The 27,169-nt window shown below is 41.3% G+C and overlaps 2 protein-coding genes across 3 annotated transcripts in view; one reads left to right on the plus strand and one right to left on the minus strand.

Annotated features, from left to right (window-relative positions):
- On the minus strand, positions 1-11,637 carry egfl7 (EGF-like-domain, multiple 7). 2 transcript variants are annotated; one of them, XM_034896323.1, is made up of 9 exons: positions 11,407-11,637; positions 7,159-7,403; positions 6,437-6,559; positions 5,400-5,512; positions 4,588-4,683; positions 4,289-4,471; positions 2,377-2,453; positions 1,861-2,014; positions 1-477 (listed from the first exon to the last, which is right to left on the minus strand). In XM_034896323.1, the coding sequence occupies exons 2-9, from the start codon at positions 7,236-7,238 to the stop codon at positions 458-460; spliced, it is 846 nt and encodes a 281-aa protein (XP_034752214.1). In that variant the 5' UTR covers positions 7,239-7,403; positions 11,407-11,637; the 3' UTR covers positions 1-457. The 2 variants fall into 2 exon arrangements, 1 of the variants encoding a protein (XP_034752214.1); XR_004659907.1 differs by lacking the exon at positions 1-477 and having other exon boundaries at positions 1,872-2,014; positions 2,377-3,068; positions 4,332-4,471.
- The window catches only part of LOC117959278 (torsin-1A-like), a 25,831-nt gene continuing 10,123 nt past the window's right edge, over positions 11,462-27,169 (plus strand). The window contains exon 1 of the mRNA XM_034896322.1: positions 11,462-11,691. Coding sequence (XP_034752213.1) covers positions 11,599-11,691 — 93 coding nt within the window. The 5' untranslated portion in view covers positions 11,462-11,598. The remainder of the gene's footprint in view (positions 11,692-27,169) is intronic.

The raw sequence follows: 27,169 nt of genomic DNA on the forward strand, positions 1-27,169 counted from the left end.
TTTAGATTGAATTTTTATTACAAAAAGTTACAAAACTAGGTAAAAAATGTCTATCGGAGAACTAACTAGACGTAATCATAACATAAATAGATAAATATAGATGTCTCACAGCTGCACCGAAACAAAGTGGCAAATTTGACCCTTGACCCTCAGAGGGTTCGATTCAGATGTTACAGGGATGATGTAATGCTGAAACTGACCCTGCTACAGGTTTTTGTTACAAAATCAAGATACTTGACAGTGATTAAACATGAAAAGAAAATGAAGCTGTTGAGAAATGGTTAAAGTCACAGATGATGGATTTGTGCGTCGATTGCTTCACCGAGGCCGTTTTTGCTTTCTGCCGTCCGCTTTCTTGCAACAACGACCATCTTGGTGCGTCCAGTCTCTGGCAGGTTTTTGTCATTATTAACTTCATGGGAAATGTCTGGAAATGTTGTGGGGTAATGTCCGGTTGCTAATTCTCCTGGCAAGAACCTAGAGGGGAGAAGAGAGGAAAGACTTACCCAGGATGTATTGGCTATTTGCCATTCAACTTTAAAAAACAAAGTTTATGCAGGTATAATTACATTGATGTGATTAAGGTGCTGTAAAATTGTAACCTAATTTTATAGATATGAATACTAAAATGTTTTACACAAGCTTGGTTTGATAGACATCTTTACACTGTACATGCTGCGTATTATTCATAATTTTCCACTGGAACAAGCAGTAACTATTAAAGCTTTAGTGAGTAACTTTTTGATATTAATGAACATGTGTTACATTCAATCCATTGCCAAATGAATTAGTACAACGCTAATTAAGACTATGAGCTCTACACAACTCTCTCTGTTTTTCTCAGTATGGCTATGTTAAGAAGATTGTGGTGTCCAATGACTTCCCCTCGCAGAAGCTGGAGTGAAGATAATTACCTCTTCTGAAGAGTCAATCATGTTTTTTTAATCCTCCGTGTCCAACTTTGTGGAGGAGGGGAGGGGTCTGTGCGAAGTCACTGAAGGCTTGTATCATATGGACTGGCTGACAGTGTTGTTATTACTTACAATTCCTCATGGGGGTGAAAGAAACTACGCACTGTAGCTTAAAGCACTGGATGGCACGTCAATTAAAAGACCACGCCCTCAGTCACTAACAACCTCTTCACGGAGTTGAAAGTATGTTGACAGAGGTATTTAAAGCAAATAATCATAAAATGTTAATATATTGCACTTTTTTTAAAATTAAAATGTTAAATGTCTCATGTGCATGTCCAGTTGCACTGCAGTAGTAAAGAGCTTGTGGCTGTAGGGATGGCAATGTCTGTATTGTTTGGTCAGTAGACCATGTACTGCAGCTCTAGACTACAATGTCGGACTATTGGATGGATTGCTATGACATTTTTCACATTTGTGGTTCCCAGATGATGAACGCTACCAACTTTGGTAATTGTCTGAAAGAATTTTGCTTCCAGCACCGCCAGGAGGATATTTTTGCCACATGCTGATGTTAGCATTTAGCTCAAAGCACCACCGCTGTGGTTCCAATACAGCCTCTCAGAGCTGCTAGCGCGGCTGTAGACTTGTGGTCTTGTTATCTAATCTTTAATTAGGTTATGCTTTAGGAGCAAATGTATCGTTTGAGTTATTGTTCGTTTTGCTTTGATTATATTAGCAAACGTACTTAGCCAAAAAGGTTATTGCCTTACAGGCACAAGATTTTATTATATTATTAGATTTTTATCAATACATTTCGTGTTATTACATTATGAACAATTGTTACTTTTGGACTTTTGCGTGGTCTTTTTGAAAAACTGTTCCTGCTTTCCTGGGACACAAAGTTCCAGTGGTGTTCGACTACATGTTGTTGTCAAAGGTGACTCACACGTGCCGATTCGCTCCTCCAGAAAGCCTATCTGCTCGCTAAGGGAGTCGATGCGGTCCAGCTGCTGGAAGGAGTGGGACAGTAAGGTGGTTTTGTCCGACCAGCCCTCGTCCAGCGACAGAGGGAAGAAAGGGGCCAACACCAACTGCAGCTTCTGCACAGAGGGCGAAAACGGAGGAAAACTGAGGTGAGCAAAATAAATTCCTCCAGAAAAGGACTATTACTCACCTAGTAAAAAGAATAATAGCATAATTATACTTTAACCGCTAATCTTCATTTACCTTTTCTGCTTGTTTCACTAAACAGAGGCAGGATTCTAAAAACCAAACATAAAACATCTTAAAAGCCATTGTGTAGGTCTGGCATTTCAAAGAATCTATTGTTTGGGGATTAAATAGCAGCCAAGATTTTATGTCATACAAGGACCAGAGGTGTTCCTGGCGAGCAGGGCGGGGAGGCATCTGAGGGTATGTGGCTTGTAGTTATGTGTATTTGTACATGTGTTTTCTGGTGTACCTTTTCCAGGAGCTCTACTCTATTCTTCAGGCTCTGTACCTCCTCCGTCACGTTCTCAGTCTGGCTGAAACCTCCACCTGCAGAAACCATACAAACACAGACAACGTACATCAGAGGATGGGGACTGCCGCTTTGGAAAATAGTGGAAAATGAGTGAGACGGGGCAGGAGGGACGGGTAAGGGGCGTGGATCTAAGGCACGAACAATGCATGTTTAATCTGCTCTCTCAGATCTAAAGTTTATATCTCAGACGATTCCTTTGAGACTCCTGCCCTCATCAATCCCTCTTCTTGAATGATTCATGGCTACTGCAACGTCTCTGAACTACAGAGCTGCAGGGAAGCCGGGGGATTTTAGAGCACAGGAGGGAATCATGGATATGGGAACGGCCGAGGGAAAAACCGATACACAACCTGAAAGAGAGGTCACCACAAATAGATGAGTGCTCATTCATCCCTCCTGTGAACATGCATAGGGGATGGGGAAGTGTCTGCCCAGCTCCATCCAAAAGGGGAATGTCCCTTGAGCATGCGGCACCCAGATCAGTATGCAAAATAAGGGAACTGTGCTTTCTGGCTGCGCTTTTTGCAGACAAAGCTTGAGCGGCTCAATCTCTCCCAGATGTAGTCCATTACTGAGACAAGAATGAGTTCAGAAACAGGGTGAGGTGGAGGAGGAGGAGGAGAAGGTGGGTGGTGATGACCCCCAGCAGACAGGGTTGATGGAGCTGGAATGAGAATACAAGTGTTGGCCAAGAGCACAGTGAGAAAGAAAGACGGATGGAGAGACGTGGTCCAACACTCCTCCACAGCAGCTTGGCAGAGTCTGAGTGATGGTGGAACTTTTGAGTATTTAAACCTGGGTTTATGTTTTCTGAGCTCCATCAACATTCCTCTGACATGTGCATATGAACAGATACTGGAATGCAGTCTCAAGTAAAACTAAATCTTTGCTGAGCTTGCATTTTTGAATCCGAGAGCTGAGCGCGAAAACTGAACACGGTCCCACAAATAACCCATCCTTCGCTTCTACAAAGTAGAAAGATCCGTCATATTTTGACTTCTCACCCCCTCTGAAACACTAGGACAACTCTCGCGTGGAGTTGTGGAAGTGAACCGTCTCGTTTTAGCTGAGCAGTTCCATATTTTGTGGTTTTCTTTTCTACAGAAACACTGATAAATAGTTTTGGAGTTTGGAGCGGAGCCTTAGAAAAATTGGCAATCTCACATTTACATGAGAGATATTTCATTGACTGATAAGCACATCAGACAGTATCCCCTTTAGATTTACAGTTTGGTGACTCACAAAAAGCCCCAAAGATAGGAAGATTTGGGAGAAATCCGGAAAAGGTAAGTCTTCTTTAAGGTATCAAGTTGCATATATTATCTGAAAAAACGCTGACACAAAACAGAAAGCAATGTCCTGGGTTCAACTACTACATTTGTAGACCTGGAGGGGGGGGGGGTTATTATTTTGTTGCTAAGATGCAGGAAGCACACACAAATGAAAATCAACTATTTCATGGTAAAAGACAACATTGCAACATTTTTAACTTGAATGGAGTGTGCGGGATAAAGATATGTCTGTATTAGCATGGGAGCTCTATTGGAGTCAGATGTTTGCTTTGCTCGCAGGACTCCTAGGAGTCCACCGAGTCATTTTCAAAGATCAACGGGTCCAAACTCATCGCACGGGGCCAGACCACAGGATACCTGTCTGGCGTCGGCACCAGTCGCAGTGCATTATTACTCACGGTACGAGTTGAGAGTGGCATAGCGCGTACCAAAAGTAATAATGGACCGCGAGGCTGGCTATGTTTCTTATCTTCTGTGCTCCACACACTTTGCTGCTGCAAGAAAAAACAAAACGATACTATAGTATACACGCATACTCTTCTATGTTGCTCATTTACCCGCATCATTGGGACCACCCATTGTTGCCTGGGCGGGAGGAGGAGTAGGAGGAGGAGGAAGGCTTTGACAGGAACGGCCATCTCCTGTGAGCCTGAAGCCGTCTCTGCACGAACATCGATAGCTGCCAGCTGTGTTCACACACGCCTGGTCGCACGGCTGCCGCTCGCTACACTCATCCACATCTGACAAGAAACAAAGAAAGGGCTATGTGTGTGAATATGCCCACAGAGACTAGTGGGATTGTGCAGGCTAGTGTTAGTGTGTGTGTATGTGTGTGTATGTTTGTGTTTGAGTTTACCTGTTTGGCATTGGTGCCCCGTCCAACCTAGCAGACAAGCACACTGGTTGGGTCTCAAGCAGGTCCCTCCATTCACACAGGGCCGTCCACACACCGCTGTAAGAGACATTTAAAGGAATGATTCCGAATTTTGGGAAACACACTATATGCAATATTTGCTTCTTTTTTTTAAAACAAGAGTTAAATAAGAATACTGAAAGCACTTATGTGTGTATGCTAAATATGAAGCTATAGTCACATGATGGTTAGCTTAGTATAGCACAGAGCCTGGAGGCCGGGGGAAACAGCTGGCCTGGCTTTCCAAAATGAGCCTACCAACAACCCTAAATTGCCATGTTATATTTCTATTTGTTTAGGCCGTACAAAAACTAATGTGTAAACACAGAAATTTGTTGTTTTATGGGGAGTACTGGACTATTTCTTGGCGGCGGCTTTGTGTTGTGGTTGCATCTGGCCAAGAAATAGTTAAGCACATACAGTAGCCACCCATGAAACCACGACTTGTCTTGTTCTTACACTTTTTTCTTTTTTTTTACTGCTATTTAAAAACAATCTCTCTTTTATTGTTAGACATTGCTAGGCTAGCTGTTTTCCCCTGTTTCCAGTCTTTATGCTAAGCTAAGCTAACCATCTCCTGGTTGTAGCTTTATAATGAAACATACAAGCATGAGAGTTTTTGTTATTCTCGGCGAGAAAGTGAACATGCATGTTTCGTTTTGTTTCATTTTCAAAAGGTTTTCTTCAGTCAACAGATGCGGGTAGTACAGGTCCAAATCTACAGATAAAACCCATCACATGTCCCTCCAGGTTACCTTGGTTGCAGTTGTGAGAGTGAAATCTCTGCCAGCCCGGGCAGCACTCTGAGTAGAAATGTGAAGGAGGTGCTGCTCTGCTCACCTGCCGGTACGCCACGGAGTACACAGTCCTGTGGAGACAAAAGAGCGGACACCCACGTTTAGGGATTCCTGGTTATTCATAATGCTGTCATCGCCCTCATGTGTATATTTGAGCCGGTCTAGTCTCTTTTCATGTTCTGTCAGAACGTAAGCACACTGATGAGGGAATGGGAATTTGGTTGAATACAGAAACCACGGACCACTGACTTCCAAGAGTGTGTCAGAGATGACACAGGGGGGGCAGGAGAAGAGATTCAACGTCAAAATTGTGAGACTCTGGTCGGTTTTGCACGGAGAGATAACAGATGATAAACTGAGGCAAAAGCAAGAAAAAAGTAAAACAGGCAACGAGAGAGGATTGATAAACTATTTAAGTGAGTATTTACTTACAGGATTGTAATTGGTTGAGGCCTGCCCACATAATTTGCAAAAAAAAAGTGAAACTTGGTGGTGAGGAAAGAGTTAAAAAAAAAGCAACAAAGATTAAATTGGAGGGTATGTAAGGGGGGGGACTAGAAAGCATCAGAGCTGGAGAGATTGAGAGTGCGTTAAGTATGGAGGGAGACGCAGTCCAAAATAAACACGGCGGCGGTCTCTGCGGGGCAGGCGGTTCATTTCCCGTAGTTACACAAAAGTACTCGATATTTAGATTCCCCCCAAATATGTGCCACCATGACCCAGTTCTGTGTTAAACATTTGTGTGTGTGGGAGAAAGTCTAGCTCTATTTATGACTGCACTTCTAACTCCTTAAACATGCCAAGCATTGTTTATCCCTTTATAAAATAAAGTAAATCTTGTAATGGCTTAATCACAACGATCTATTGACACTGGCTCTGACCCGAGTCCTCGTGCACAGGCTGGACTCTGGGACTCAACAAAAGCTGAAGACATCGGAGTGTGTTGTTGTTTTTTGTTTCATGAGTGTGTGACGTGCCGGCAGACGGATTCTCACTTGTATGTGCTGCAGAGGCGATGGCCCTGACACATGGTGATGAAGGGCTTGTGCACCGGCTGGACGTAAGACTCTGTTGCCATGGCAACGCTGTGACGGAGATCTCGGCCACACACCCTCCTCCTGCGAAAGGGAGAAATGAGATCCAACATTAAAAACTTGAAATGGAGCTTATTGGCTTTAAAGAGCATCTGAACTGGTTTTAGATGAATAGAAGTTATTTCCACAGAGGTATTTAGGCTCCAAGTGGCTTCCATCTAGTTTAGAAAGCTGGAAAACTCCACATTAGGAGCCTCAAGGCTTCTGTTTCTCACCACAAGTTGGCGTCCAGCCTAATTGCTCCTGACCGACCTGTGTAATCACTCCTGAATGTGTCAGAGCTAAGAGTTGATCTCTGACCTATCTGGCTCCACTTGACCCTTTCGTTTGGCGTTTGGTTTATTTTGGTCTTTTTGCAAATCAACTGAAAATGACAAGATGAGCCTGCAGACTTCCCCAGAGTGCCGTGCGTCTTTTAGTCTGGGACATAAGGGTGGAGCTTTGGTCCCTGAGAGAGTGCACTCTTAAACGTTTAAATGTCATTCAACCAATTTGTATACATTCACAGTGGCTGAGAACGCCACTCAACACAAACAGGTCTGAATGACAGCTGAAGGGGAGGACCACACTGATCAAATGACAGGCCATAATAAACACAGGAAGAGTATTAAGTGAGCAGTTACCCGTGGTGAGCGAAGAACTGTGGAGTGCCCATCACATGAAGGATGAAGAGGAAGGAGGAGAGAAGCAGCGCTGGGTACATTGTCTTCCTCTTTCCCACGTTCCCTCGCTCGGTCTCTCACACTTTTCTCTGTGCCAGTCGGAGGGAGGGAGGAAAAGAGGAGGATGGGGGGGGGGGGTCGCGGATCACAGCCAGAGTCTCCTCACACTGAACGTGTACGTTTTCCTCCTGAATGACTCCAGCTACCTGCAAAGCGAGGAAATTGGAGATAATCCCGTATTAAAACAGAGATTCAGCACCTTGTTGGATAAGTTGTCATGTTCACATGAATGTAATGTCAGCCAACAAATAAATAGTGCTTGTTTTATTAAAACTGTGCTTCAATATCATTTTGTTTCATTCTTATTGTTGCATCCTTTTCAAACGTTTTACAGCATTAAACGCTTATTTTTTTTATCATTCCTGTCTATTATTTTTCTCAAAGACTGAGTGCGTTTCCCAGTGCGGAGTGATTTTAAAGATCATTAAACAGTGCAGTCGAGGTACTGTATGTGATGTCGCATTTTTGGATAGTACGTCTAAAACTTTCTTCTATGACAAGCACTAAAGACTCGACCAATGTGATGTTTGTACTTTAAAGTGAAGGGTTAGGGACTCCAACAGTAAATCACTTGTTGCTAACACACAGACAGCCCCAAATGAGACACCTATACATTACACTATGTACTGTATAGACAGCCCTGAGTTCTTTTGGACAAAGTAGGCTGAACTCTCGCCGACCTACACCTGCAAGGACTCAAAAACCCAGAGCAAAAGGAGTAAGAACTCTCCCTTCACAGAAATGTTCACTCATCCTTTCACACCGTTTTTGGATTAGCACATACTGCACAGGATTAAAGAATGGTGAAGCAGTTCCAGAGTACATGACAGTCAGCTTGGACCTGTTCCTTCCTGCTACGATCCTATTCTACAGGCACGATTTTGAACAGAGCTGGTACTAAACCCATGGGAAATCACTAACGGGGCTGAGGTTCCAGGACCGTATCCTACAGGAGACTTCAGTTATCCTGGGGGGGTTGACAGCTTGCATGTCTCTCTGATCCCCCGCTGGCTTCACGCCCGGAGACAGGACACGCACACCTAAAGCCTGAGTTCATTCACAAACCATAGCAGCGGGTCTGACTTTAAGCGCAACAGGGGGCCACTTCAAAGACAACATGTACACACGCGTGGCAGTAAGGCATCATTAAATCGCCGATGAGGAAGGTGCTGAAAAGTAAAAGTTTTTACTACCTCGGTGTAGTATAGAAGATACGATTGGATTTGGATAATAGCTTGTTAAGATGTTATGGGAGGCTATTAAATATATATAGTTTTACATCATTCTTTCTTTGGGATGCATAAAGTAAGTGGCCAACATTCTATACAAAGAATATGCAACCCACTCTGCTTAAATGAAATGGTAGATAAATAAATTATGAATGCAAGACTTACATTAAAGATTAAATTATTCAGAATTGATCTCATTTTGGTTTGGCAAAAAGCTGCCCTTTGACTTCAATACCATTTATTAATATACAAATAATGCATGTAATAGGTTGCATAATAGCTGCATCATGTTATTTTCTTAACGTTAAAGGTTCTGGCCTACTGTCTGACACATTAAGGAGTAAACTGGACCACACACCTTTCTTACAGTCGCCACGAGAGGGCGCTGTTTTACAGCACTGCACAGATCCGCGGATCACTGACTGAAGAGCTACATCCTTCACTCAGAGCACCATCTCTATCAGATATGGACACACGCACGCAGAGTCGCACGTTCACGCATTTAACGGATGACGCCGCATTTTAGGAAATAAACGCACAGAAAACCAACAAGGAGCACCAAGCGGAGGTGCTTGAGCAAGCCAGCCAATATCATGCATGCAAGGATACAAAAAGAATCACAAACCGTGCAAATGTACAACCAGCTTTTCTAAAAACAGAACAACAACAACAAAAAATAATCCAACACAAAAAGACACAGTCCTAAACATCAGAAAGTGGAGCAACGCCCTCGGCTTGGACTAATGTAGCCCCGTTATGCCGAGCCTATATTCCGCTGGTGAGTTGTTAAAAAGTCCAGGGATGAAACTCGGCATAGCCTACTAGTGAGGTTTCTCCTGCAGCTCAGACTGTCAGCGAGCATGGGGGGGGTGATGGTAGGACCTCCTCCCACTCCTCTAGCTGGGTGTCCCGGGGCTCAGACTGCCTGCACTGCGGGGACCCGTGTGTGACGTCACTGCACGGGTTAACATGGGACTCCATAGAGTTTTTCATAAACGTAACGTTGAACATATTGTCAGCTTATTGGTGTTGATCTGGCAAATTGTACTTGCATGAGTGGAAAACAACAAATGTTACTCCCAATTTCACTGCTTTGTATGTGAGTTTAAGGAATAAGCCTCTTAAACTTACAGTATCTTAACAGTAATGATCTTTTAGAAGAATAGTGTATTTTTTGTCTCTATAGTATAATTTATATTTGTTAATCATCCCCATCATTATACTTTGTTTTTGTTATTAATACTATTTTTTTTTTCATTGAAAGTCGTATTATTCTTTCTCTGGGTAATTATTTTGATTAGGTGTCTGAATTGTTTATTTATATTTCAATGTATTTTTTTTTCTCCATAAAGTTGGTAACACTTTATTGAACTTTTTCATTCTTAACACATTTCTCCCAAGCTGTCTAGTGTGTAACTGGCGGGTAGAGAGACCCTGCAGAATGAAGTGTTTTATGGCAGTAGCTGATGTAATTAAAGGGTAGGTTCACAATTTTTTCTTCTTAAAACAATATTCAGGCAAGCTACTCATATCAGCATTGAAACTGATTTGTGGGTGCTGCCATCTCTTCCTAACATGCTTCCAGTGTGAAATGGGGACAAAGTCTGAGGCTTCAGCAGTCTGAGTTTGTTGAGTTATGAGTATTTCCCAAAAAGTTTTTAATTTGTCTTTTTAGTGTGGAACTCCCACTTATTACATAAGACAGTGTTTACATTATATGTTTCCGTGGAAGCATTGTAACGAAGCGGGAATTTTGTACTAAAAAGATTGCAATTTATGAATATATCCTCTTGATTCTGCTAACTCAGCCTGCTGAAGCATCATATTAGCTTTAGATAAACCTAATAAGGAATAAGAGAGGACTGTGCATGTTGTCGCCAATCCCTTGTGCGCATTCCAAACAGATCAAGCAAGCTCAACCAGTTTCAATGTTCATGTGCACCTAACATTTGTTTAAAAAGAGATTTTTTTTTTTATTGTGAAATTATCCTTTAATTCACTGTCAAAGGAGAACTGAAGAAAACGGGAGCCGGTATAGGAAGTTATAAAGAAAACCAAAATGTTGATTGGGTTCAGGTTTTTTAGTGTTAGTAAATCCCAGATCCTTCAACCTAGTCTTTTGCAAATGACTATTTTTTAAAATAAAATTCGGTTGATTATTTAAAAAAAATAAAATTGTTATATTTAAAACTTTCTGTGTGTGCAAAAAAAAACACTTCACTCCCATTTTTATTTGAAATAATAGCTTTAACGAGCTTTGTGTGTTTTTTTCTTTAAATAAATTCTGCCAACTGTGCAGATCTCCTTCCACTAAAGCTAGATGAAATTACATGTGTTCAATATTCGACTAGCCTATAAAAATGAATAAAGATAATATTAAGCCAAAAAGAAGAAGAAAAATAAGTATTACTGTATTTATGTCATGCTCTAGACTATTAATGAAGACATTCTACATTCTATTCTACATGGCCATTGTTTCCTTTTAGCAAATCATCGCGGGCCATGGACCTTATATTTTTTTTAGCAATTTACCAATTTTTAGAGATACAGTATGTAAGTCACCAATGGACATGAATTTCTAAGAAGAAAAAGTCACATATCCCCAAAATGAAACATTTTACTGCTCCACTGTATAGTCAAGCAATAGCATGCACAGAAAACCAACTGTTACTCATTTATTAGTTAGCTTATTACGTTGCACCACCTGTAACCCAGTAACAAGCTATCAAGATAGTCGAGCTCTTGCATGTAGCCTATAGTTATGCTAGCTTAGCTTGTTGTTTAGCTGTAGCCTATCTCTGCATTTGTATCCTTCTGTAAACGTCTCTGTGTGTAAGTATATTGAAAACCCATGCAAAAAAAATGTAAAGTCACAGTTGTACAGGACCACGGGCCATTGACAACGTGTACACAACCTTACCTTCGCAGTAGGGGGTCATCAGGTGCGTGTGCGCGCGCAGGGTGAGCGGCGGCCATGGACACGAGCCGCCGCACCAACGTATTAGAGGACTCTTCCATTCTGCCAGTTTCTTTTAAAGCTGAACTCGGTGGTTTTTTAAATAAAAACCTCGCGGTTAATTCGAGTTGCTCCCTGTGAGTCGAGCGGCCACAAATGAAATGTCTTCGGGCGTTTTTCAGTTGCTTTTTATGCAGAGTTTCCTGTGGAACGCAGGAATTGGATGGACAATCCCAAACCGGAATTCCTGTGAGTGTTTGGCGCTGATAAAACCCCTCTCCTGCACAAACACTCTCCATCCTGCTCAAACCTGATTTTGAAGCATTTTTGTGTTCCCATTGTGGTGCAGGCATCTTGAAGTAGGCCTTCTCACCTCATGGCCTTCTGCTGCCTTTGCAGTCCAGAGAAAAACACAGGAATCTACCGTACTGGAAGGTTATTTTGCACAGAACATTACACTTAGGTTAATACAACACACCACCCAACTTAACTGCTATTTCAAATGTAAACTGATGGCACAATGGGAGCTCATATAGACTCAATCATGTTTACAGTGGTAGGGTCACTGTGAGATCAAATCTGTCAAATTGCAGCTTGTTAAACCAGACGATAAGAAGGAATTTCTGTTTCCTCATTCTGCTTGTATGTCTCTTTTGTAGCTCTATGGGAGGAATGGTAAATCTGTATTTGTCGCTTATTCACACTATAGTAATGTGTATCATACAGTATATGAGAGAGTTTGGTGACGTGTAAAACACAGGCTCAGGCTTTTCAAAAAGCTTTGTGTTTATCCCGAAATGAGCCTGTCACAGATTGAATCTATTTATTTCTGAATATGGTTAGAAAAAAAGATTATCTAGTATTTATCATCAAAAGCAGTTTTGGGATTGAGAAAACAATCTTACAACAGTTTAATACTGTTGTGGCAAACAGAAGAGCTGCTAAATGAACCTTGTGGTTCTCAACTGTGGGCTACTTTGACTCTACTTTAAACCTCAATTTTTAAATGAATTGTCCTCACTGACTTCCTTGGCCCAATGAAGACTTTACAGAATTTAAACATTTTAGTAATTCAGCATTAATATAACACAGAATTCCCGCTCACTTTATTCACGATTCTTCCTCAGGCCCTCACAGTGGTCTAGGTTTTTGTAGGAGTTTATGATCTTACATGCTTGTCCATTAGACTTTCTTGGGTGCAAAGAACTTGGTACTGCATTTGAAAAGAAAAATCAAATTACCCCTTTTGAGGCCTGCTTTTTTCACGTCTCCAAGCCTTGGGAGGGTTTGGGAGTGTGTTCGGAGGGGGTCGTGCCTGACTTCAGGTGGAGTAGCTAATGTCAGCCTTTTGGTAGTGATACAGTAGATTACATCATGTATTAAGACAGACAGGCTGCTCCTTCTCTCCTTGAAGATGAGCTTGACTGAGATCAGTCTGACAACCAGGACTTATTTGTCATTGTGTGTGTGGTTGTGTGTGTGCTCGCCTCAGAGGGCATAAACTAGCACTCTACCCAAATGGAACTAAGCATGAACTGCTTTTCTACCTTACATTTATCACAAATTACTCAAAAGAAATTTCAATTGCTAAAGAGTTTTTAGCTTTAAGTTTTCTGTCAGTGTTCATCCAGGTGCCTATAAAAACTAAATGCATGATCTGACCCTCCCTGCATACAAAGAAGTATTTTCTCTGCAATAACAAATAGGCTACGTGCGGAGGTACCATGGGAAAACTTCGGTTTGGGGTCGTAGGTGAGTCGGCCACATACCATCAGGCTGATCACTCAGAGGGGGTGCATTAGAAGATAGGATGCAAAATCTGTGTTGTTTGTGAATGTGATGGTTTATGTGTCTGTGTGTGTTTGTGTGTGTGTGTGTGTGTAAGCTTGTGTAAGAGAGACCGAAGTGGGAGGGTATTTCTTTTTTAAGGAACTCTTTTCATTCTTTGAAATCAAGACTTGGCCGACACAAGCAAAGTTTTGCAGTCTGTGTTCCAGATTTGTCCCAGAGAAGATGCGGGAGGGGGAGGAAACTGAAGCAAAGCAGCACTTCCTCTTTGAGAGGAAACAGGAAAAGACTGCGGGAGCGAGATTCTGGTTGCTGCTCCCTTGGAACAATAAAAATCTCACTTTGACAGGAAACGGATCTGCGTCAAAGAGGGCCTGAATTTTTTTTGCTAAAGGTCTGTAGTGTTGACCCTGGATGGGGCATGAACAAGAGGGCAGCTGTGCCCAACAATAACTCTAAAAAAGTAAAAATTTGGAGTACGTGCAATACTTTTATTATAGATTTCAAGTATGTAGATTGGTGTGGAAGGGATGCAACTGTATGAATGCCCAGAAGGCGAGTAACATTCAAACCTTACCAATAAATGTGAGCGGGAAAGATAGAGGATGTACCAGTAATATCTCCTCCTATGTACGTACGTGTGTGTGTGTGTGTGTGTGTGTGTGTGTGTGTGTGCGCGCGCTCGTGCGTGTGTGTTGATTGATCACTTCAGCTTACAGAGATACCAATCTTCATGATAAGAGAGCTTCACTCTGGTCTGGTTTACTCCCCTGGCAGGAGACTAGTCAATAAAAACCACATTAAATGTCTTAGTAATGTGTTGGTTTAACCATGAGCCTTCACTGCTCCTTGGTGAAGTTTCTACAACTGTTTTTAGATGTAATCGAGGGATTTGGCCCATTGTCACATTCATCAAACCACTCTGTGAGTCCACATGCCTGGAGTGAGAGGAAGCATCTGTATTCTTTTTTGTTTTACATTCTAGTTCTTCCTTTACATTATCACTCCGTCTGTGTAGTGTATCGTTGTGTCAAGTACCTTTTACAGTATTTATACAGTATAGCCCAAATCCACAAATATGCCTTAAAGGGCTTCACACTCCGTACAACATATGATGCCCTCTATCCTTAGACCGTTGGTATCAATAACGACAACAAATAACTTCAAGAGAAAACAAACAGAAAAACCAGAGGAAGAGCAAAAGTGGAGGGATGCCTTTATCGGGCCGGACATCAACGTTGGCTCGGTGCTTGCAAATTGACGCTCAAGCGCAATTTGTGGAGTGTTCAAAAACAAGAGCCAAGAGGCTCGCTGATGCCTCGCAGACACCTTCCAGACATCTAGCAGGCTAAGTATCTGGAGCTGTCGGGGAGCTACAGACGATGAGAGCAGAAAATTGGGTTGATGGGAACCCCGGGGGAGGGGTCACTTGCAACAATAGGAAATTAACCAAAGTTGTTGTTGCACCTTATAAAAACCACAGGCTAAAAGATGAACCCTTATGTTGTCCTCCCATTGACCGTGTAACTTTATGTTTTTCTGGGTCTAAATGTAAACTTTTTCTTCAGCGTTTTGGTCATCTTTTTTGTAACTTTTGTTGCTTTTCCACCTATGTTTGTCACTTTTTTATGCTCCTTTCAACATTTTTGTGGGTTTTTTCCAATGTTGTTGAAGCTTTTTCCAACATTTTTGTCACTTATTTCAACGTTCTTTTATCATTTTTTTTTAAATGCTATAAAATTTAATAAAACTTGCGAAGAGCGTTATAGGGAGCCATCCACGTTATTTCTTTTGAAAATTTGGTATAGAATCTTTTTGAAAAGGACAACAGGAGGGTTAAAGACGTGTGGAAACAGACTATTTGGTCAACACGTGCCAACAACAACACACCCCTTTAACCTTCTTGTTTTTTTTGTGTTGTATCGCTGCCAGTCAGCCACCAGCAACTTAGAACTTTTCAAAAATTCTGTGTTGCACAAGGTATAACTTTATATCCTGTGTCACTTCTTGTGTGTGTGTGTGTGTGTGTGTGTGTGTGTGTGTGTGTGTGTGTGTGTGTGTGTGTGTGTGTGTGTGTGTGTGTGTGTGTGTGTGTGTGTGTGTGTGTGTGTGTGTGTGTGTGTGTGTGTGTGTGTGTGTGTGTGTGTGTGTTTGTTTTCATAACAAAATGTGGTTTGGAGACAGACAGATTTTGTAGTGTGTGACCCCCTGTTGCTTGTTAGACAGGTTGTGTGATATAGTGTAAATAGTATAGCGATGCAATGACTTGAAGTATTTTAGTGGGGTTTAAGTTGTCATGGGAAACACCCACCTAGGGCCTTGAAACATAGACACAAATGTGGTAGAAATTGTTTTTTTTCCCTTCGTCTTCTTCTTTGAGTTGAATCAGTGTTGTGTGCCAGTGTTTCACAGTCAAGATGAAGTCATCACCACTAATGGCAGAGTGTAAGTCAGCAGAATGAACAATGTTTTACGTAACTGCAACTTTCAGAGATCCGATACTTTAATATGTCGCCTAGAGAAGGAAAGCCAGGCTTAATTTTGTGTAATTGTGTTTGTGGTTTACTGTAGAAGAGACAGAGATGGGTATGGTTACACCAGTGCTTTCAGTTTTGGAATTCATATTCATTCATTCATTTATTTATTCTTATATTAACTCTGCTGATTCACAAAGGAACGAGACCAGAGGTGTAGAATGTGTCTCAGCTCTGTAGGATGTCCACGCTGAGCAGCCAAACAAGACATCCTGTTGTCCAAGGTCAGCCACCAATACCATCAGTCCCTTGTCCCCCTCAGCATCAGACAAAGCCAAGGCATGCTCTCATCCAAAGTCCTCCTGGAATTGAAAATACTTTGTGCTGGTGGTCCTGGCACTTCCTGTGCTCCATTACAGCTACTTCAAAATACATAATTCAAAACTGATGTTGTGGAATTCCCACCCCCAAAAAATAACCCTGACCAATTTTGTCCTATGTGCTTAGTTAGTATGTGAGTACATGTTGTAATGTACCTTTAAATTGCCTTCCCATACAGTATTTCCAGCTCTCCTTGTCAGTCTGTCATCAACAGTGACAGACAGAGATTGGGCAGTTTGTCCACATTCCACCAAACTCTGCGTCTCAGAAACACATGTGAGTCTGATTGGCTTTTTTACCACAGTAATCAAATTCTCCTTCTCCGAGGCTAATGTTTGGAACAGTGACCAACGTCTCCCAAGATTTGTTCTTTGAGGCCACGAGAGTGTTGCGCTGCCACACTAATTCTGAAATATTATCTCCAGCGTGTTCCACAATGATTTAGCATTCTGTGCCCACGCAAATATTTATTTCCCAGATGCCGAAATGTCACAGCTATGAACGCTGTTGCATGTAGACTAATATAATACTGTTTGGCTTTGAAATTTGTCATAGTGTTGCCAACTTTTATCATGGCTTGTCAGCAGCAGTATTTGGCATTCTACTGTTTAGTGTTTTTTCTTAGATCTGCTCTGTGGATTAGTATCTAACTTTTCCAGAAATAGACTTAAACATCGAAGTGATACTGGCATGATAACTTTATTTATCCCAAGACTGGTTAAAGAGACATGAAACAAATGTATGTTTCATAAATATGAACTCTGTTAACGTCTAATCTAATATGTTTGCCGTACAAGTTCGGTGCTGATTAGGTTTTTAAAAGGGTTCAACTTACTGGTCGTTCTGTAGGAAGAGTCTGGATAACTAATGTCATTAGGATACATCATCGTCAAACCATGAATGGTAATTTGTTATGTAGGCTATGTGCAGTACACTCAGCACTTTGTCAATTTTTATTATTTTCTTTTGTCTCACTTTATCGTACTTTGTCTTTTTTATCCAGTTCTCATTTCAAATATTGTTCTTGTTGTATACTTCTGGATCTTACACTTTCCCACATGCCCTTTCTATTGTGCTCCCTCTGTCATTGATGTCTGACATTATGAATATGTGTAGGGTAAATGTTTCGCCGGACTGTAAAAACTGAATTGCCCTTCGGGGATAAATAAAGCTACCTGTATCGGATGGTTGAAGTCACATTTTGGGCCAATTCATGCAGTAGATATTGAGTTATTTCACTGGATAAGAAATAACATCTCTTCACTGCTCATTTATCCCCACATGGCCCTTTAAACCACTGATGGATTCCCTCCATCCTTAACTGTTCATTCCTGGTAAACTGATCTGTAAACTTGTCTGTCCCCGTTTTTTAAAAACAGCTGCAACAAAAAGGCTCAACAATAAGTGGTGCTCTTCCTGCCGCCACATAAGAAGCCCCGCCAGTCAATGTTATAGATTGTTGATGCATCCCGATCCGGTGCAGCTTTGTTGTCCACACTGCTGAATACAGGGATACTACATCAAAAGGGAGTGAGTGGCATCAGGGTGGAGCAGAGAGCCGGAAGGTTTTTGTTCAGCTGGGCAGCCATCTGTTCCAGAGCTGTCCTCTGGGAGAGTACCGGTCCATTAAGACCAAGACCACCCAACACAACTACAGGGTCCGCCCAAGACGTAAGACTCAACTTTGTTATAACTTGCCAATAAAACAGCGATGCACAAGCATGCTTTATTCCTAATTTTTTTTTGGTTTTTACAAAAGTCTCTGCAAAATTTGAATTAGGGATTCAAACAACGCCTATTTAATTATTGATTATTCCATTAATTGATTTATTTCCTTTCTTGGCTAATTGTTTATTCAACTAAATATCAAAATATCCACTTTATAATCTCCCAAAGTCGCAAATATTCACATTTGCAAAACTGGATTTTTAGCCACATAGCAGCATTGATCTGGGGACACTAATGTGGATTCGTCAGTCAACCACTTTGGTCCAGATTGAAATAAATATAGATCAATTGATAATTTTGTTGAATGCCCAAATTTGAATAAGTCTAAAATTACTTTGTAAAATGACTCCGTTTTAAAAATATCAGTTTTTTTTTACACATTACGTTATTGCATTAAAATGAATTTTAAAGTAATAATCTAACTCAGTTGCAAGAAGCGTCAAATCCATCAGCGTCGGGTTTTGAGCGTGTTGAGCGTTAAGCAGAAAGTTCATTATGGTAATGAGCTATGACACGGTTCAGCAACCAAACAACCAGCAACCAAGTGGATAGACGTCCTTTGTGCTGGCTGATCCAGAGAAACGTACCATCGAACGTAGAATGCTGTCACGTCCAAACGTCAAAAGCTTCTCCGTACTTTTTGACAAGCCTCCTTGACGGGGCGGCAAGAGCTTCTTTTGCGGCTCAAGTCAGCCGCTGAGTGTGTGTGTGCGTGTACAATTAAAACAGCAATGTCTCCTTCTTGGCTTTAACACTGTACCTTCAGCAGGCAACAGATCTTTTCTACTCCCTCTCAGATGTCCGTGTAGTTTGAGAGAAAAGACCTTTGATGGAACACGCATGAGAGTAACTGGCTGTCAGAAGAGCAGCATGACTCCTTGTGATGATGAATCCAGCTCTGAGTGAGTGTATAAGAGAACGCACCCCGCTCTTTCTGTCTGGTTATGACTTGATTCTCATTGATGTGGTAACAATTTTTTCTTTTTTTTGCCTTAGCGTGGACTACCATGGCTTGTTTGGAGAGTGAAGCTGTATAATGAAGTATAGTACTGTTTGAATTGTTGTACTTACAGGAACCATCAGTGTCAGGGAATACCAGCCCAATGTCGTTGGTTTCGTCTAAGGTTTTAATGATGGGTTCATTAAAAAGGTATCTAGCTCACTAACTAAGCGCAGATGGCTGAGAAGCCGTTATGGTCTATCAGACAGAGACTCTGGAGGAGATTTATGCCAAACCACAGCTGAACCCCGGGAATCTTGTGCAACAGTCTCAACAGTACAGCTATTTGATCTCCTGTCTGTCTATAGTTTTACATGGGATCCAAAGCTCCACTGTCCCCTACACCCATTTAGTGGAAATGTGATTATTAACTGTAGCTATGGAGATCAAATCCAGGCAAATCAAAACTGACATTTCGTTCAGCTTAGCTGTAAGTGTGCTTGTTTGACTGAGGGGTAACCCGAGGGGCATCAGATAATGTATCTCCACAGATGGCAAAACATATCCATAGATTTTTTGCTTCGCCCCACACGGTGTCAATCATTCTAATGAGAGCGCATGAAAATACAAGTCATGACCTTCTTGACCAGCATGCATAGCAGCAAAATGCTTCAATAAACACAGCCTGACAAATGGGCCTCTCTCAGATGGGGGTTACAGCTACTGCACGCTGCTGCACACAGGCTTTATGAGGCAAGGCGCACTCATAACTATGTCAAAGACATTAGCAGCGGCGCCCTAACGTGCCCACAAAGTGTGAGTGGCATTGCCCCATCATCAGACTGTCTGTCTACAGATCAACAGTTCTGATGGCACTGAGGAGACGAGCATGGATGAAAAGTAAGCACAGCAAGGGAAAGGTAATAAAACAAGGGAAGGCTGGCTGAGTTTGCGTGCAAGAAGCCTAACAAGCCATGAGCAAAACAATTGTCAGGTTGAAGTTGGTTCCTCTGTCATAAAAGATTTTTAGTGCAAACCTTTGATGCCTGACTAAAAGCATGCTGTGACTCACAACATGACTATTTATTCTTTACTGTCATTTTGTGTCGTAAAGAAATGTTTTGCATTTTGGAAAATATGCTTTCTACGATTAGAGCTAGACGAGAGGATTGATGCAACTTGCACGTCTGTAGGATACATTTTAAGCTTAAAGGCCCTGTCACACCTGAGATGTAACCAAACAAACAGAAAAATCTGGAATCTTTGCTTACAAAACCTTTTACACCAAGGATAGTCTCGCGTCTCACCTTCCTCCACAGCGCTGCGGAGAAAGGTCTGGCTAGTCCACATAGCAGTCCGGGATGGGAGAAAAACATGCTCTGGATTATTGTCATTTCTTTAAACCAATCACAGTCGTTTTTGGCGGTGCTAAGCGCCGGACGGAACAGCGTTGCCTTTGCGAAATAGCCTCAGGAAGGGACTTGTTTTGCTGGAACGTGTTCGATAGTCTCGCTAGCTGTGTGGATTTACCCTGCAGTTAACCATAGTCCTTATTAATTGACTGGGGTTTAGAATGCCAACACAAAGAAAGCATAGGGTGAAAGACATCCAGCTGAAATAAAAGACAATAGGTGGAATTTCCTGCGGCACCTGAACAATCCCGGGAATGAAACGCTGTTGAGATAGACTACAACAAGGATGACATGACTATTCAATACATTCCACCAAAACGTTAATCACAAAATCACACACAATTGTTCAATTCTGCCCACTGGAGACGGGCTTGTTATTCCAAGTGTGCAATACTGTATAGAAAAGCTACACTGTTGCGGTTGCATTTCCTATAAGTGGTGCCAAAAAAGCATGTTATAGTAAGGAGTGCAAGTGCTGAGCTTCATTGCACTGGATCTTATCATTCATGATTGAACTTAGCGGAACAGAGTCGTGTTTATCATACAGTGTGCTTTCTTTTGTGGCACATGGACATACATGAAGAGTAGTTGGCTTTGAATTTATTTATATTTATTTATTTATTTATTTGATATTAGCCATTAGCAAGCAGCCAATTAGCTTATCTTAGCATAAAGACTGAAAGCAAGGGGAGACAGCTTGACTGGCTCTGTTCAAAGGTAACAAATTTGGAACGGGAACCTCAAAGGTTCACTAATTAACACATAATATCTTGTATGTTTAATCCATACAAAAACTAAGCCAACCACCAACCAGTATTTTGTTAAAGATTATTTTTGGGGGCATTTCCAGGCCTTTTATTGACCGGACAGCTGAAGAAATGAAAGTGAAAATGTGTAAATTCACACAAGTACTCATCATTTTGTATTAAATGGGGCAAGAAGCCAAAAGTAGGTGAGAATTAATGTGCACATGTCTCAGAGCTCGTCAGACTGGATTTGGAAACATTTTGCTCTATTCCACTTTAAATCCCTCTGCTGCTGACTGCAGTTTCCTAGAGAGTCATTAGTGGGACTGAGGTCTTTGTGGAGAAAAATGGTGGATTTCCGGATGTCTGTCTGCAGAGAACTGGGCATCATTTAGATGTCCCCGGAGAGATGTGCCCACTTACTCACAAAAGCCTGTAGACGTACTGATGGTGCGGAACTGACATCCTGTCTTCACCAGCTACAATGGACGTGCTAGCAGTTTGGAGTTGTGGGAACAAACTTGTAGCCAAATTAGGTTTAGTTTAAGGGGAACAAGTTACCAAATATGTGACTCATACACGTTACGTTCATTTTCTATCATATCATATCTGGAACAAACTACCAGAAAACTCACGGTACATATGACGTTGATAATGCTTTATTGCACTGCACAGACCTATGCAACCCACACAGACAACGCACACATGTACACACACAATTACACACATACTTCCTTTTAAGGGTCAGTATTTATGTGAGTGTGGGACTGCAGGGCTGAGACACACAAGGACAGGCCTGCCCCAGGATGTGAGGAGGGTGTGGTGCTTGAGTTTGTCATTCTCCCACAGACCCTGGGACACACACAGAACATACAACACACACAGTTGTTAAGAAACCGTATGCATGTGGTTGGGCTGGCTCAGTCTGACGACAGAGAATCTATCTAAAATGCCACAGAGAGTAAAGCACATGCATTCTTGCAGTGCCCTTTCCACAAACTCATTCATTCACACACACACACACAGATGCACACGCACACACACACACAGAGTCCTTTTCCACCTCAGCACAGAGGTTAATGAACTTGTTTTGAATTCCTTCACCTCTTGACAGGAACTAAATTCCAAGCCTTGAAAATAGCGGCTAAAACAAAGAGAGGAAGTGATGTGAGAGCACTTCCTCTCGACTCCCCTCTGAATTTATCTCAATCCTGCACACTTGCTCACCCTTCGCCTCTCCGCTCGGCCCCACCCTGACCAACGCTAAGAAAAGCGGACGAGATTTGCTGCTCCAACCTTTATTCCACGCACATCAGTTAGGTTAACCCCGCCGTTTAACAGCAAGCGAGCAACGTCTTCCAATTGTTGCCCTTTTTGGATCCTCATTGTCTGAGACTCCACTCAGCCAAAGCCAGCCTGGTTATGATTATCCGCCCTGTTTGGCCCAAACTTAAATTTCCCCTCGATCCCTTGACTTAAATGTAGATGCATCGATGGTGAGAAGTGGAGGATACATCTGTAACATGTGTCGGCGTGTATTTTGCTTTTGATTCAATGCAAACCTGCTGTGACCTGTGACCTCTGATTCATATGGCATTCTGCCGCAGGGACTGTGGTGGGCAATGGCAGTTAGCAAAATGTACTTGGCAGAGCTGAACGAGGGTGTCTCACGTTGGGTTTGCTGCTCCAGGTCTGTATTTTCCCCTCGTCTGTTTATTTTGTCACAATTCATTTCAATGTGACAAATGTTCATCATGCAAATGACTCCTTTTAGTTAAATATGCTAACCTTGGCTGTTTCCATAACGGAAAATATCAGTATTTCATTCATCCCAGCCACTGCACAGGTACAGTTGGTTGACTGCATAATAATAATACATTTTATTTATAATAATCATACAGCATGAATGACAGGTTGTTGTTTTTTATGTAGGTTATATAAGCATACAGCTTGAATCTACAGTTTGAATGGATAGAAATCATTTAGCAAGGCTAAAGCATGAGGCTTTTAATGTTGATGTAATGGTTCTGTAGGCAACATTAGAAGGGGAATAAGGGGTGGGAGACAGGAAGCGCCATTTAGTTACTGGCTCAATCTCCAGAAGCAGATCTTCCGGCTGACGGGTGCTTCCCTGTGTTAACGCTACAATAATATATGAGTCTAGTGCAGGCTGATAGATGAGGAGATGAACAGGAGGGAAGGGTGGACTGAGATGGGGATAAAAGAGGTTCAAAACCCCGCTGTTCAGGAGAGCAGTGGAGTTAGAAATCTGTGATGTAAGAGAGCAGTTAGGCAACGAAGGTGGTCTGTTTGGACAGTAACATTGCCCGGTGATCTGTAGCTGTTCTGCTAACAGTAAAAAGGTGCAAAATAGATACCTTTTGTTGTGGTTTCTGCAGGGGGAAACCTTTGCACAAAGAATTGTGTGTTAAAAGAGAAATGATATGCACCACACTTTAGCCTATAATTCACCACAGGAGGTACACGGACAGGCTCGTCGACCCTGCCGCCAGTTTATTTTTTAAATAACTCAAGAAAAATAAATTCAATTCTTCCTCAACCACACTGGGTCCAGATTAGGTTGCATTCAAGGACACATAACAAGCCCCATGACTGGGTTTCCTGCTGCACGGATGCACATTTTGGTGTTTCTGTCTCGCCGCCTCTTAATCATACTCTTGGGTCCCTGTCATTGGCAACATCTGCACCATTTCCCAGCATGTAACGTATACACTAAAAAACACATCTTGCAAAGAGCAAAACCCTCAATGACAAACGTAATGAAGTGCTGAAATCCCATACTGGGACCCCCCCCTCAGTTTAATCATGTATGCACACACATTAATGAGTTCAGGTTTCCCCTCTCAGAAACTATATGAATGCCTGTTGCATTCTGTGATTGGTGGTAATATTTAAAGGCCGCTAATGTGTGGGACAATGACCTCGAGAGTGCCTAACCCGTCTGCTCCCAGCCAAAGGAGCCCGGTAAGATTTCCCCCCTTTTAACAAGTCTCTGCAGGCCCATCCGTCTTCCCAGAGAGCCTGTCAGTCTGTGCTCAGGGAATATCAGCTTGAAAAAGGAAGGTCTCTCACATGAAAAGGCGCCATCAGAGACTACCGGACACAAAGGGGGCCTAACACAATTGTTGATGTCACCCTCACACTCCACTGAACTAAACCATAACCTTCGCCACTCTATCAGTGGAGAGAAGTTACTAAGTACATTTACTCAAGTACTGTACTCACATACAACTTTGCGGTACTTGTGTACTCTACTTGAGTGTTTCCATATTCTGCTACTTTTTTATACTTACATACCTTATGACATCTCAGAAGGAAATATTTTAATTTCTACTCCACTACATTTGTTTGATGATTTGTTACTTTTAACATATTCAGATTGTTAACACAAAATATAATTCAATAAAAATAAATTTAAATGTAATAAATTAATAAAACTAATAAATTAAAATGTATTATAGATTACTACCCATCATTATGTTAAGTTATTAAGAATGAGCTCCACATTTGCCAGCTGCACCATTAAAGTGAACATATTTATACATAATTTATTATAATCTAGCAATATATATATTATTCTGAAATGGGCCAATCTGAATAATGAATACTTTTACTGTTAGTACTTTAAGTATTTTTTTATGCAAATACATTTGTATTTGTGAATGCAGGTCTTTTTACTAGTATTAGTATTAGTTTTTCTGCACTGTATTGCTACTTTCACTAAAGTAAAAGATCTGAGTATTTCTTTCACCACTGCAACATAATTTTTTTTTCTGTTAACAGAGATTGCCCTTGGCCACATAACATAAAGGATCTAATGACAAATTTAGGATTTGTTAACACTGATGCACCAGTATTTGAATCAGACCAAAGTTTTAGATGAATGCAGAATTTCTAATTGTGTTGATATTTGTGTCGACATGATGTGTGGCAGTTAATCATAGCAGTGAGGGGGATGGGGAGCTGAAACAGGAGCACAAACATCCAGACACACACACACTTGCACAGATGGCTTTTGAACACTGATCACCAGCCTCACTAGCAGCTCTTATCAGCGTCTCTGACCCTCTGCCACTTTGTCTGTGTGGGTCTGTGTGTGTGTGTGTGTGTGTGTGTCTGCGCAAAGGGAGAGTAAATGAAAGGATTCCCAGAGTTGCGAAGTATGAAGGTTGCAGACGGCTTTGACGACCTCTCGCTTTTCGTCTTCGTCAAAAAACTTAAAGCAATTAACTCTTATCTCACAGCTGAGCCTTTGGTACCTATTGAATTCCTCAGCGTCTCTTCACAGCTTTTAGTGTGTGTGTGTGTGTGTGTGTGTGTGTGTGTGTGTGTTGAGAGTACTTATCTGTTTGAGACAGGCTCTCTACCTGAGAAGGCCACATGAAAATCCTCTTTGTTTCTGGTACTTGATATAATATTTCTTTCTTTTTTTTAATCAACTATTTGTGCTGGAGGAGGGTAAACAGTTGGATGGGTTTTTCGCAATGTGGCAACCCAAAATAAGTTCTTATAAACATAAATAATCTTTTACATATCTATTTGATATTAATACAGTATTTATCAACCATTAAAAAAGATATTAACTGCAGAAACAGCAGAAAAGATAAAAAAGGTAGTAAAATATAAATGTGCATAATTAAGAATAGTCCAATCTACACCGTAGGTGCTCGGGTATTGAAACATTTTCTGTTAACAATTGTCAATTAGTTGCGAGTAGGTAATATAATATAAACCACTGAATATTCTAAAATAAAATTCAGATTTTAAGTAATTCTATTTTTCATAAAAAGTCAAGAAGTTAGGATTAAATGTTAAAAGCTGTTATAATGGAGTAGTGGACCACTACTTTTACATGAACTAGTTTTCTTTGTCCATTTTATCATTTAACATGTAATACTACATGGTTGTTTTACACATATAAAAAGTTTGATCTAATGTAAGACAACAATCGAACACCATTTATTGATTTGAACATTATTTGGTTATCAGAAATTATCCTAATAAGTATGTGTAATAACTCTTCGTTAAGCTCTGTTTTTGGTCTCCACCAATTCCTGCAGGACATATTTGGCTTTTTAGCTGCTACGTGCTTCACTATGTTCACCAGCTCTTTTTATTGATAATTGTTTAGTTCACTTTCCAGTTGTTATACTCTAGTCCGTTCTGTCAGTAGCTGATGAAGGACAGCCGGGGGAGCAGGTGGGTGTAAAACAAGCCGTGTGTTTGTTTGTTTTCTCACCCCCACCTGCTGTTGCTTCCTCCTTTCATTTATTTTGGGTTCCCCTCATTTCATCCTTCACTTCTCTGTCTGCGGCAGGTTGTTCCCAAGCCCCTCTCACAGCAGGGATTCACAGATGGCAGATAGTTCCCTCCTGCGTCTGATCCAGTTGTAGATCTGCAGTTGGAGTTCTGCTTAATTCACATTGTTAAAAGTTACGTAACAATATGATCACAAATTCTGGTGATTACCAGGTTTGTTTGAATAGATAGTTATCTTTTTGTCATTTCTGTGGACATTTTTTAACAGCAGAGACTCTTGCCCTCAAGACACCTGTTTGAAGAATCTCTGACCCCGATTCAGTGTGTTTGTTTAGCTTTTAGACCACAAGGACACACACACACACACACACACACACACACACACAAGCAAACAAAGACTGAAAGATACAGTTATCTTGAAGGTCCCCACAGGTGTGTTTGGCTGGTTTGTCCCTGTCCTTTCGCTGCTCCTATTCTTGATAAAAAAAACTTTTTGTCTTCACTGTCACCTTCAAACACTCTTTGCTGTCCTCGTTTTGTATGTAAATTTTGCTCATGCGACCTTATGGCGCCTCACAGAAATTATTTGAATTTATAATCTCTATTACATTTCCAAGCCTTACAACTAGCCAATAATCTTGTTTTATAAGCCTGTGATGCATTTCCTCATAGTATTTTTCTTTCATTTTGGTCATTGCCCGTGAATTTTGAGTCAAATTTGTCATGTTTTCAGGCATTTTAAAACAATAAAATATACCCATGTTCAGCTTAAAGGCTTTCACAAATGGACTGGATTAGTTCACACTGACTCAAGGCTTGTTTTGGACCCTCAACCTGGAAACCGAAGAGTGATTCATTTTCTTCCTCAAACATATTATGTCCCAACAGTGTTGTTGTAAGAAAATGTATGTATTTTTTTTTTTTCTCAAATTGTAACAGGGGTTACAAATCTTGTACAAAGAGTGTTAACACAGTTGT

The sequence above is a fragment of the Etheostoma cragini genome, chromosome 16 (genome assembly GCF_013103735.1).
Source record: "Etheostoma cragini isolate CJK2018 chromosome 16, CSU_Ecrag_1.0, whole genome shotgun sequence".
In the NCBI taxonomy this organism is placed as follows: domain Eukaryota; kingdom Metazoa; phylum Chordata; class Actinopteri; order Perciformes; family Percidae; genus Etheostoma; species Etheostoma cragini.

Excerpts from the sequence above, each read along its gene's own strand:
- egfl7 (XM_034896323.1), bottom strand. The coding sequence starts at position 7,238 with ATGTACCCAGCGCTGCTTCTCTCCTCCTTCCTCTTCATCCTTCATGTG. Across the intron at positions 2,454-4,288 it reads GGGTGGTCCCAATGATGCGG|GTGGAGGTTTCAGCCAGACT; the intron begins GTAAATGAGCAA and ends TGGTTTCTGCAG. Across the intron at positions 2,015-2,376 it reads GAGTAGAGCTCCTGGAAAAG|AAGCTGCAGTTGGTGTTGGC; the intron begins GTACACCAGAAA and ends CCCTCTGTGCAG.